At 30.2% G+C, this 14,126-nt stretch overlaps 1 protein-coding gene across 1 annotated transcript; it reads left to right on the forward strand.

Annotated features, from left to right (window-relative positions):
* Window positions 1-231: 231 nt before the first annotated feature.
* On the forward strand, window positions 232-8,714 carry TRIADDRAFT_53731 (uncharacterized protein; the record flags this gene model as incomplete). The annotated part of the gene is made up of 15 exons (XM_002109531.1): window positions 232-325; window positions 1,365-1,436; window positions 1,529-1,561; window positions 1,662-1,724; window positions 3,310-3,432; window positions 3,528-3,725; window positions 5,076-5,185; window positions 5,403-5,473; window positions 5,683-5,831; window positions 6,362-6,496; window positions 6,713-6,791; window positions 6,947-6,990; window positions 7,738-7,831; window positions 7,965-8,166; window positions 8,682-8,714. 15 exons carry the CDS (start codon window positions 232-234, stop codon window positions 8,712-8,714), a joined length of 1,500 nt encoding a protein of 499 aa, XP_002109567.1.
* Between the last annotated feature and the right edge of the window lie 5,412 nt (window positions 8,715-14,126).

The following is a 14,126-nucleotide window of genomic DNA, read 5'->3' on the forward strand; positions in this document are numbered from 1 at the left end:
GCTACTAGCCTCTCAATTAAATTTTGATTCAGAACTGTCTCTATTATCAATCAACAACTTACAGAATTAAATTTATATCTTAATTCGAACTCTATCCATAATTATCTATTCCATTGGCTTGGATTATAATTCAATACTGTGGTACTCTATTCAAGATCTTTATTAATGGCTACTCAATCTTGTTTACGGATCAATTTTATCGGTTGTTTTGCCGTTGTCTTATTATTAATCATGACTCGAAGTCAATCATCATTGACAGCAGCCGCAGAACCTTCTCAAATCATGTTGATGTCTGCTGATGAAACTTTAACATCTTCGTTAATATGTAAGTTTGTCATGAATGCTTTAACTGCATTTAGACGGATAAGATCATGATGGCATACAGGATTAGCATTTATCTGAGGTGCTAACTAGAATGAAAATGGTTCCTTAATCTTCTTTTTATTGGTTTTTGAATATCTTTCAATTTTATTGGTTTATTTATAGTTTTTTCTTTAGTTGGTTGTCTCCTCTTTTAAGAAAAATTTCATTCCACTTTATTGCTCCTAGTCTTGAATATCCATCTATGCTTAGGAATACTATTGACGTAGTAGATTGTACTATTTACGAAAAAAGATTTTTCAACTTGCCTTCAATACCTCTTTAGCATATTCTGATTGTTCTAACTGGTCGTTTTCCTCTTAATAGATTGTTTCCTCTTTTAAGAGTAACTTCATCTTACTTTATCTATGCCAAACTAAAGCAGAACATCTACCTACATTTAGGAATAGTATAGATGTAGTTGATTGTCTTTTTCTAAGATCATTTCATTTTACTCTATTTGCATTATACCTTACTTCAGCAACGCAACTATCTCAATTCCAGGTAGTAGAAACGAGGTAGATTGCTGCCTTTTCCTAAGATCATTTCGTTTTCCTCTGTTCTCCTTATCCTTCGGCAAAGCATCAATCTCTATTCCAGATAGTATAGAGATGAGGTAGATAGTCTTTTCCGAAGATCGTTTCATTTTACTCAGTTCACCTTATACATCAGCAAAGCGTCCATCTGTCTTCCAGATGGTAGAGATGAGATAGATTGTCGTCTATAAAATTCATTTCTTTCTTTGCTTTCTACCTCAGTAAAACGTCTCACCTACTTTGAGAAATAGCATAGGTAAAATAAGTTACTTCTCCTATATGCACTGTTATATTTTATAAAATGCGAATTTTATGATCTAAAAATCTTCCTGTCTATATCTCACCATGAAATGGAAAATTTTTATCCACCGTGGTATAATAAACCTGAGCAGTTCTAATTGGTTGTAAACGCGTATTAAAATTGAAAGATTTTCTTTCTGACTAATGTCTTCTCACCATTAATTGTAGCTATCCATCGTTTTGATTATTCTACCATAGCGAGCGAATTTTCATCAGATATCATGACTACTGCAACTAAAGGTTAGTATCTCGGACATTTATTGGATGTTGATCCTTTTAATCCACAATAATAACCATGATTCTTGTCTTTTGTCATTACTGACTAATTGAAGGAGCAGTAATTCAAGCCAGTAGTGTTACTATCGGTAAGTTATAGATTCTACTAATGAAATTATCTTGCTGTTAAGAGCTATGCTTGAATTGATCTTTTTCTACTAACACTTCTTACTTATACGCATACAACAGAAACTATTGCCTCAACAACTGTCGTAACTACAATTCCAACAACACAACCAACACCTGCAGCAAGTTAGTAAAATCAGCTATAGTGAATAATTCTGAGTAAGAGGTTTAATCGTTTATTATATTACTATGAAAAGACAGTAACTGTACTATTTATTAGTCATGCTACGTTATAGTAATTCCGTTGTTAAAAAGAAATAAAATAAGTCTGAGTAACATAGGACGTGAAGTTGTTCATAGTATTTTTATGGAAAGGTAGCAATTATACTTCAATTTTATCGCAACTGTGCTATATTTTAGAAAGAAAGGAACAATTTTAACAGTAATAGCACTTGTTTTCAGCATTGTTATGAAAGACAGCAGCTACATTGCTAATACAATATTATCCTATGCCATAGTAGTCTTGAAGTAGCTTTTAAAAGAAGATTGAATCGTTGTGAGGAAAAAGCAATACTAAATTGTGTTATGGGAAATGTTAACTTGTTCCTAGCATTGCTATGAAAGACAGCAGCTACATTGCTAATACAGCAATACGCTATACTATAGTAACCTTGAAGTAGTTTAAAAAGAAAACTAAATCGTTACGGGGAATAAAGAATATTAAATCATGTAATAGAAAATGCTAACTTGTTCCTAGCATTGCTACGAAAGACAGCAGCGATATTGCTAACGAAGCTATTCTATAGCAGTCTTGAAGCAGTTTTAAAGAAGATTGAAGATTGAAATCTTTGAGCAGTTGTGATGTATAAGGGAATGTTAATCATATAGCAGGAAATGCTAACTTGTTCTTAGCATTACTATGAAAGAGAGCAGCTACATTGCTGAATCTGCAACATACTACGTTAAAATAGACTTAAAGTAGTTTAAAAGCAGATCACATACAAGGAGATATCCTATTTATAACAATAATAGTGTATGCGATAAGTGGATATAGTTGTTAGTAATGGTTTATTATATATAGCCTAGATTTAGTTTTAGAGAAGAATAAATAATTTTTAGTAATAGAGAATGTCAAGTTGTTCATAGCAATACAGTGAAAAAGCAACAGCTTGTAAAGTAAAGTTAAGCTATGTTATAACAGTCTTGCTGTGATTTTTGAGAGGAATAAGTCTGAGTAACAAGAAACGCCATTCACAGCATCACTATGAGAAGATGGCGGTGATACTATTGGTATGTTAAAGCGGTTTTGCTACGTTCTTTTGAGAGAGAGGGATCGCTCTGAAAATAGGGGCATTAAGTTGTTTAAGGTATTATTATCGGACGATTCACATCGCGCTTATACTTATAGTTATATTTGATTATAGCAGTTCGCTGTGATGAATAGTTCTGAGTAATAAGGAAAAGTTATTCGTAGCATTGCTAAGGGATGATGGGATCTATAATATTTGTGTAGTAGCGCTAGATTATAGCAAGTTTATTGCAGTTTTATAATGAATTTGAATTACTTACCTTAAAATCGTTTTCTTCCAAGTCCATCAATATCTTGAATATTAACATAAGACCATATATAGCTTTATAAGTTAACACATTTCCTATTGGAAATAAGATCATGATTGCTAGTCTGCCCTAGATCATCTATTTTTCCTATCAATTCTTTCCTATGACTTATTTGCTGATACTGATCTATTTTTGCACCATTTCTCTATTTTAGCCACTAGGATACCTTGTAATGGTCAATGCCATGCGAATGCTACCTGCCAAGGCTCGGGAGGAAATGAAAGATGCGAATGTGAATCTAGCCTAGGATATTATGGAGACGGGATTACATGTACAGGTAGAACAAGAATCAATAATTTGAATCCTTTTTTAGTTTACAATTCTGTATACAGCATCTAAGTAACAGTTTAAGGACTATTTATATTGTTATAGAATTTACTGACGATCTACGCATATTTTATCTCTTGCCCCAATTAGAAAATAAATGCATTACTAATCCTAATGCCTGTGGAGTCAAGGCTACATGTTCCAATACTAGTACAAGCTACTTTTGCCAATGCAAATTCGGTTATTATCTATCTTCAACGGTAGGAAACCACCTAACGGTGAAAACGGACAGTTCGTGCTTACGTAAGTTATAGTTATAAACTGGAAGAAATTTTATCTATAAGAAAGAGACCGATAGATCAAAGTAATCCCACTTTTAATATGCGACATAAATTTTGACTAAATAATACGGATGCTGCTCTAGTATTAGCATTGATATAGCTTAAAGATTCATTAACGTTTATTTTTTTTTATTGAAAGCGACACATAATCGATAGCTAGAATTAAAATAAACTATTTCTAATGACAAGATTTTTAGTCACTTATAATGTCAGAAATGGTAATAAATATCGATATGAACACGATGGAAAAAATGACAATTACTGTAGATAGCTCCATTTTTCTGTAATTATTTTAGCTAATTTCTCAGTTCCCTATTATCATATAGAAGATACTTTATATTATGAAAAGATATGTGAATGAGAACAAACATTATCATATTAAACATTACTGGATTAGTTTGACGTAAAGGGAATATAAAGCATCTTGACTAGTTCTATCAAGGAAAATAAATCATTATCTTAGTGTTTTGATTTAAATTGTAACTATATATCCAGAGAAGTTAATGATTCAAAAAGGTTCAAGAAAGCAGTAGCAACTTTTCCTTTACTAATCGATAAAGTATTCATATTTGTAATCAATCTGAGCTATTAAATAGTTGTTTGCAATCTTTAAATAATACATAGTTGTCGGAAAAGACATCTAAATCGATTAATTTGCAATTTTTGTGCGTAGTTACTTTATACGAGTACGTTAAGTTAAAACTTTCAAAAAATATTTCCATTTCATAATATTAAGAAAGATGCCGCTGCACAAGTTGTAGAAAATTAAATTATACATTTAAGAAATGTCAGGGAATGACATGTGCAGGGATTGAGAATATTTCTTTTACCTACGTTGATAAATCGAGCTATGATACTTTCATTTTGGAAAACAGTATTACTATCATGATAACTTATTAAAATTCGATCATTCCACGAGTTAGAAAGTTCATTAACTATAAATGAGACGTTCATTTTAATGTTTGGCCATTATAGAGGAAAAAGCGATGATAATATCATAAATCCTAATATTTAATTTTATCAAGTAGAATCAATCTTCATCTCGCTAACAGATATAAATATCCATGGCATGTTATTAAAGATAGATACTATTAATAAGAATAGTAAGCATTTACAGTATATCAATGCCTTATCTTCATGTTAATTGAGTAAATAGTGATATTATAATGAATCTTCAATTTCATTAAGCGACAGTTCAAGTAAAATTGATCTATTCTATTTTCGGGCTATTAAAGTAAAGTATTAGCTACGTACATGAAATATGTCATACTCACGACGGGCCAAATAATTATGAATTCAATTATAATTTCAGTCGGACTGACATATAATGGAGAAATTGGCTTTAAGAATGCGTACGGTCCATCTTATACCCCCATCAGTAATTCTAATGTAACTCAACTATTTTCTATACTGAAAGATATGGTAAGTAAAATATCACAACTAGAAGATGTCCCCCAAATGATTCAAATATACCATAAATCATTTACTATTAAGTTGACATCTTGCTATCTTATAAGTAAATGTTAATATTACTGCTTTCTGTATCCATATAACCTTTTTATTATCTAATCACAATAATTGCAGATTAACAATGAAAGTAAGTATATAAACTTTAATTAATTTACTTGGAATATAATAGATTCAGCAAGTACTCAATACAAATTCAACTACAAAGGGTCGTTATCATGCGATCGATCTCACTTCTATTGGGTAAATCGAGTTAGTTTTACTCTATGTATGGGTATAAACGTAAATAAGTAGCAGTAACATACAGAGAGACAGTAGTAGAAATGATGCAGTTTAGATAAGAATTAAATTAGAACTTATAAAAATTTTATAGATATAGATCTTATAGAATGATAGGATATCTATTTCTTTTCCAATACCTTACGATATGCTTTATCAAATTAATACCTTAGGAAAAGAGATCCTAATAATCTTCTTCTGCGTTATCTGCTTGTCATGAAGAATGGAAGCGATTATCTTCAGCCGGACTTCCTTAGTAAAGTACTGAAAGAAAAAATTCGAGATGTTGGACCACTAACCGCAATTACTTTTTCATTTAGCGGTAAATCTATTTGCAACTATCATACTTAATTTAGATACAAATAATTTTTCAACTTTATATTAATATCTCATAATTTACTGTATTAAATTTAAATAATGCTATTATAGAAATTATTGATTACTTGAAAAACCTACAAGTTACAATCACTTAGTAGTTATTGTTTTTCTATTTGATTAATATCGGTGGTTTCAACTTGCAATTATAACGTAGTTATAAATTTTATTTAATGATGTTAATTTCTTATGTAGTCTACGTTTGTAGTATCATTCATCTTTTCATAATAAGCGATTAATATTGCACCTATTACAGGTAATCTTTATCGAATTAAACGTCTTAAACGGTTAGCCTATTTTTATAGTAATATGCTGTCAGTTAGTCTGACTATACCAGTATCAAATATTACTACTTTCCAAGAGAATAATAATACTGTAGATAGATATCTCATAAAATATTTTACTTCAAAGCATAAATAATTATGCAAGGTATTAGTAGTTTTCAAATATTAACAAAATATATTTATGTTTTTTTAGATGCTAATGAATGTGAAAATTCTGAAATTAACACATGTAACTCAACTATTTCAACTTGCATTGACCTGGTGGGAAAATTTGTTTGTGAATGTCGGGCGAATTATTACGCAAACAATACCAATAATGGTTGCATTGGTACGTTATTATACGCTTGTGTATGAGTATACTGTACATTTCTTACTTTGCTCTTTTGCTTACATTTTTTAAGTTATCGACAAGAATTATTAATTCTCTTTAACAAATAGTTTGAGCATTTTATTTCCTTTTCGTTTATTCAGATCTGAGTTTAAATTCTCATTTTATACCATATAACACAGAAAGTTCATTACGCGAACTATTTTTCTTATGTAGAACCCGATCTATGCCGAGATTTTAATAATTGTAGAAATGGAGCAACATGTCTAACTATCAATCGTAAGGTGGTTTGTAGGTATGTTGTCTTAGCTATTAAAATAGTGCACTCATACATCTAAGTGAAAATCAGGGGCTTGCATACTGATGAGTATATATCCTCTGTGAATATTAACTTAAAATGAACACTGTATGTATAAATAGCTTTAATACTTTATTTATGAATATGTTTAGATGCAGTTTCTTGTTCAAAGGAAAGCAGTGCCAATTTTTAACCGGTAAGTTGATAAATTTATAGATGTACCCGTCTACATGGATCGTAGTAAATTCGGAAGGTTTATTTTCGCGTATGCCTGTTTGAGTTAGAATATTTGCAATCAGTATTAATTAAATATATAGTAGCTAGGTATCAGGTATTTATTTTAAGGTTTAGCATACTAGTGTATTGTTGCTATTATTTAATAAATAGTGTATTGACTGTAGATAATTTTGTCGTCATTAATTTGTATAATTCTATATCATCAGTAAAATTGATGACTCATTCTAAATAAAATTCATCCTAACATATAGCGCAAAAAATATCATATTTGAGTCGTAGTTTATAATAACAATATTTATCTTCTATGAAGCATAAATCAAATTGAACATAGCTATTTGCTTAAGATGATAAAGAGCAATGATAACAATGTACGATAGTTTAAAATGCATAATTCTAGCATAATTATGTTACTATGTTAAGGCTTGTTATGGTTTGAAATTATCTATCTGATAAAGAGAGGACATCAAACAGTAAATAAGACAAATAAAGTTTACCCATCAATTTACTTTGTGAGATCTTCTTTAAAGTAATTAAATATATACTATAGTTTTAGCATGATCATGCATTAACCGGGTTTATCAAGATTGATATCTGAATGCTGTCATAGTTAAGCTATAAGTTGGAGGGATTTATAAAAGCTAGTATCAAATATAAATTTATGCTCCGAAGGCTACCATAATATGATCATTTCATTATTTCAATGTAGAAGGCGGAATTGTGGTATTAACTGCCTGTGGAGGTTGCATAGTTCTTATAGCTTTGGCTATCTCATTCGTTTATTACTACAAACTGGCAACACAGTAAGACTAGTTAATTATCGTAGTCATTATAGTGCTTTATAGGATTCAATTTATCTTTCTTAAATTAATTTATATGATATTTTAGCCCCTAAATGTGTAAATTCTAGTTAATTTATTGATTACTCATGTACAGGCCCAACAGTAAAGCAAGGTATGAAAACACCGGAAGACGACGAAGTTTATTACCTAATTCTGATTCACCGCCATCACCACAACGTCCTTTAAGTGCTCAGTTAGGAGATGAAAATTCAGCAGCTTTAAGTGGCTCAACAGTACCTCTAACAACGAATGAAAGCCAACCGAGACATACTGGTGCATATGAAACCGTTGAAATGGTAAATATACTTGTATAGGATTTTTCTGTAGCTTAGAAGATATCTTAATTTACATATATGACTCCATAATCTGATTACGATATATTTATCTATTTCGCGGTTATTGTTAGTATATTCATGGCAAAATATAGGAGAGAAAAAAGCAATAGCTGTACCTTTTAAACTATGATTACTATGCATGAAAGCAGAAAAATTTTTTGTTCTAACAAGAAACAGTAGTACATAATACATAATTATGCTACGATAACCGACGATAGGATGTATTTAAAAAAAAATTTTGTTTATATTTATCGTATTATTATCTCAGCAATTGACATAAGTTGAGTAAAATGCTTGCGAGCTAATAAATAGTATACTGTAGATAATTTCTTACTTACGACATAATTGCATTCCAATAATATATAAATGATGATAGTAATCGCTTGGCTTTAATGATCCAGATAAAGCTCAGAAGTGCAATTTGGCTCTTATAACATAACTCAATGCCTATTGTCTTATTATTTTTCTCCACATAGGCTCAATATAGCAAGCAAACTATCGATCTGTAGAAATGATGTACGTATAATATTTATCATAAGGTTACCTTAACGATATATCGATAAAGTGAATTATGGTGAAACACCATTTTGTATTAGTAAATGATGTATTACCAACTATTAATTCGATAATTATAATTAATGTTTGGGTTTAATGACGTGATTATCTGTTAATACGATTTTTATTAATAATCCGTAGAACGAAGACTGAAATTAATGCACTGGACAGTGAAATATTATTAAAGACTAGATAAATAGTCAAGACTTTATGGAAAGGATATTAACAAGATTACCCTGTCTTTATTTCTCGTAAAGGCAGAAAATAGCTATTAATTATTCAATGTACTATAGAGTGGATAATAAAGTTTAATGTATTTCATGTTAAAACTATATCGAATTTTAACAAATTTGATTATACAACTATCTATGACTCATTCTTCTTTTTATCGCAGTTAATCGATATTAAACTGATTATTTACTAAGAGCAAGTATATCTAATTTCAAAGGTATCAAATTGCACTACTGTAAGACAATTACGATAGTAGAATAGTAAATCGTAATTTGGTTGGTATAAGAAAATTTTCAATTTCTATAATGGCTTCAGTTCACGATGAGTTAGATATTGATATTCTCATTTCAATTAGCGTGTGTTAATTTAAGCCTTCTTAACTACTTAATCTGCTAAGCTTGGAGTATTTTTTAGTGTTGAACAATGTTAGTTTAGCTAAATTTAAAATATGAATTAAATTTTAATAGCCTATGTGAAAGAAAAGGTAAAGAAAGACACTTATCACTTAAGCTGGATATATATGAGTAAACCTATTATTTTTGCTCTTAAAAATATTCAATCTAATGCATCTGAATGCTGAGATATAATCCTTCCTACTTGGCCTTACGTATTTGCTTTCACCGAAAGGTTGCTATTATGGAGCTATTATAAAAATTGTGTAGTTTAATGGCTAATTTTTGAATTACTATGTGTGTAACTACGTGTATTTAATATTTACCAATTAATCATCATATGCAATCGTCTTCAACTTTATTAGCGCTATTGATAACATGCGGATATTATTATTATTCGTACCTATAGATACGCTATTGATCATGACTGTAAACGTTCTTGCTTATTTACTGTAACTGTGTGCTCTTGGGATTAAATTTCCCAAATTAGATTGTGTAATATCTCTTTTGTCCAGATTTTCAGTTAAAATTCTCTTACTTTATCAAGCTGTTTAGCCGAATAGTGTTTCATCTACAGTATCGTGATTTTATTGCTAAATTTCTAGAATTAAGACCGCTATTGGATAATTATATTCCGGTCTTTAGACTTATGTAATGGTGAATAAAAATTATACTGTATCTGAGAATCTATCTATTGTAATAGTAATGTCATGCCTATTCATTGATCATGATTGCTTTATAGTGGTGTACTAATTGTAAGTTTGGACGTTAGCTTAAACGAATAATTCGTGTACCTTTCCTTACAATATTCTTGTACACAAACTGTAAAAATTAGTCACGTAACCATATTTGACATAGATTCACATATGTGAAATATGAATTTGTAAAGGGATTAGATCTATAATATCCATTAGATAGTACTGTATACAGTATGTGCAATAACTATGGTGATTTGTACTGTAGGTGTGATTCTGATAATGTAATGCTAGGTAATCCCTTTTATTGATGCTGCATTATAAACGTGTGTATAGTTTTATGAGCAATAATTTCTGCTCGTACATATGTCTATACAGGTAAATATCGTAGATTAAAACTTGAAAAATAAAACAATTTTAGCTTATGAGCCTAGAGTTAGATACAGTATCTGAAAAAACACTGAAATATGATAAGTAGCAAAATCGATATTTGTTTGCATGTCTATTCAATACAAGCGCGTTTTAAGCTCATTATGAATTTTGTTTTGATAAAATTGATCACCTGGACCTAAGGCTTTGCAAAAATTATAATCTTACAAAATTAATATGAGTGGATGCCAATTAGTAAAATCTTTACGACGGACATGAAGTGAGAAAGTATGTTATTGTGTAAGTATAACTAGTTGCTTATGTATAGGTTACAGCCAATATCCGAAGTTTAAGAGATTATAGCTAGTATGTGTCGCTAATGATGCTAAACTAACTTTGATGCAGAGATAAAAGTGAACTAGTAACGTGCAAAACTAATTTTTATTAAAAAATCGCCAGCATTCGTTAACATTGCTACGGTACCTAATGCATTTTAAGTTGCTAAGAAAGCAGTTTATATTACTTTCTTTATGACACCAGTAATAATAGCACCTGATTATTTTTGAACTCCCATGCGGATTATTAATGTATACTTAGTGAATAATATGTTAAATCTTTACAATAGATAGATACCACACCCTAATCAAGTTATTGACGTAAATATAACGATAGATATGCCTATCTGCTGTGGTAATCTTAAAAGTTACCGTAATTATTAGCAAATCTATATATATCTTCACTCCAACTACAGTAATTCGCATTCCATGGCGAATCATAACTAATTATCTACAATTCAATAGTTAACACTATTGCATGATTACGTAAAAGGAAATATACTATTTAAATTATAATCAATGGTATAGCAATGTAATGTACAAAATACGAAATTTGTGAGATTCTTAAGTAGGTTTAATCGAGAGAAAGACCATAATACCTAAGTTAGATTGGAGACCAGATTTCATTTATTTATGATTCTGTAATTATTGCTTGAAGCTATATCATTATCGTCTTTAAAGCATACTAATATTAAAAAGGGATTTTAGATATACGCGTATTTTAAATCATGGTACAGTATAAAAGTAATTGATGTGTCATTTGTCTAAATTGATAGGTAGTGCAAGTATTTTATGCCTAGGGCTAGGATTAAAAAGGCCTATTCTCGCAATTAATGGTAGTATCAATCACTTATATAAATCTACTGCTCCACAAAATTATTATTTCATATCTTTAAAGGAGAATGTTAAAGTATCATTAATTGAGATGCAAATAAAAATAGGTCAATTATTTGATCTAATTTCTGAAGCTTTGCAATTGATGTTAGACCATGCTATTAATCATCAGTTCTATCTGACATACAATTACAAGTCCATAAATTAGGTCTTGATCAGTGATATTATTGAAGTAAAATTGTAATTATGAACGAAGATTTCGGCGTTGTATTGTTGCTTTCAAAAGCTATATTGTATTGCGATCCGGTACTTGGATAATAATTTCCTATCTCTTGTCATGATTATATTAATTCGTGAATTATGCTTAGACATGAATGTTATAATGTACTATGATAGAGTAATCATTTTAGTATCTTAATCAGTTCCACTCTTGATTTTTGAATCATCTCATTCATATGCTTTGGCGGGCGCGGCACCATATGTTGATTGCGATAAATGGAATATGCTGCAGCGGTGACGGACTCCACGGAAGTAGTGAACAGTGTATTTTAGGAACTATCATCACTATCCAAAATATAGGGTACATTCAAGAATCTAATGCCACCGTCCCGTTACTTGATCCAAGATCGTTGATCTAGATAGCTACAAATAAATATTATTTTCTACTGATAAGGCTGTAATTATCGTAATAATGATTTCTTTTCATTATTTCTCTTAGATAATAACGGGCGAGGTTGGGGTAATTATCGACGCTCATACCGTAATAGATAAACTATAGACTATTTTTTTAATGTTTTTGGAAATTATGATCATTAATAACAAGATTACATCAAATATGCAAGATCAATTGGAGATCAGGTTGAAATATCTAATAAGATATAAATTTGACATAGAAGCGAGGGCACTGTATCAAAATTACAGATACTCCTATATTTTAACCAATGGATAGATACGTTACAGAGCAAGATAATTATGTAACTAAGATTCTTGGAGTTCTATCGTATAGACTATAATTTAATTATAGAATAATAATTGTTCCATAATTTAAAAGGTTGCGGTCTATATGCTTTTCGTAACAGGGCTTTAATTAGAAATTATTTTTGATTCTACGCAAAGTTGTCTGTTTGCGGCATATTTACTCCTATTTGTTATTATTCATTGGTTGTTTAATAGAGCACAAAGTCTCAGCTGGATATTTCCTAGATTGAGCTGCCTTCTCAGCCAATTGATAGTCTCGACAAGATTTTTCACGTGATGGTACACGCAGATCTCCACTGTTCTGAGAATCAATCGGGAGAGGCAGGAAAAACTGAGTTATACTTATACGTATGCTCGTTTGGCATGCATATCCATTTAAGTAGCTTAAAATTTCTTGCTAATAACCCTTGTAGTTGTTGAACGTGTTATATTGAAACTATTGATAAAGGGAACGATAATTTATTTCTTAATAAAATTAAACAATAAATTATCAAATGATGGTAAGTACTTACTTTACCAAAGCATATATTATAGGAACTTTTAAGTTGATGTATAGCTCGCGATCCCAGAGTAAAAGTTGTATCTAGTTATTTTAGTATTCCTACGTCAAAAATATAGATAAAGGAAATGATAATTTACTACTAACTAAAATTGGCACAATAAATTTTGCTATCAATGATTGTAGACCCGTACTTTACCGGAATATACACTTTAATAATTACTAGTATCGATTGCTGATGTTACTAGTATAAGCACATACATTGAAGTTGAATGATCCAATATTTAGATCTAGTTTTATTTCATGGCTATGATAGTCATAAACATTTGATATTTTAGTTCTAGGTTGTCAATACACTTTAGTCTTACCGTGCTAACAATTTCTTTACAATAAAGTTTTAGGAGCCACGACAGTTCAACGTTGGCACTGTCATGTTATTGCAGATTATATCCTGCTATGAGCAGCATCGTATCCCGTCAGGAAAACATTTCCGTGTTTATCACGATTTAAAACAGGCATTGCCCTGACGCTGCCAAATAAATGAGAACAAAAATCACTTCATAAAATAAAATATATCAAGATGATAAACAATAAGGAGGATTATAAAACTAGAAGCGTAAATTAGTCGGCTAATAAAGGCTGTTTGAGATCCTTTACTCTAAGTTGCTTGTAGTAGAAAATTTTTTTATCATGTTTAAATCTTGATTGAAGTAATAATGTAATAAAAATATTTTAAGCTATATTTTATTATCTGCTAATTGCAAGATGGCTTTATAGATTAAACTATTTAAGGATAGGAACATAGTTACGATATTTCCTTATAGAATTAAATGATCGCGATATCATAATGTATGAGGAAGGAAATACAATAAAATTTTACTTTCTTATGATTAGGCATTGTCATATTGACGGAAAGTCAAATAAGAAACAATAATTGATGATACTACTACCATAAGGCTTAAAAGGCAGTTTATCGTTATTAAAGAAATTCGATATTAATATCCAATAATTAGCTGCAGATATGATAACAAAC

This window comes from Trichoplax adhaerens, genomic scaffold (assembly GCF_000150275.1).
Source record: "Trichoplax adhaerens TRIADscaffold_2 genomic scaffold, whole genome shotgun sequence".
NCBI lineage: Eukaryota > Metazoa > Placozoa > Uniplacotomia > Trichoplacea > Trichoplacidae > Trichoplax > Trichoplax adhaerens.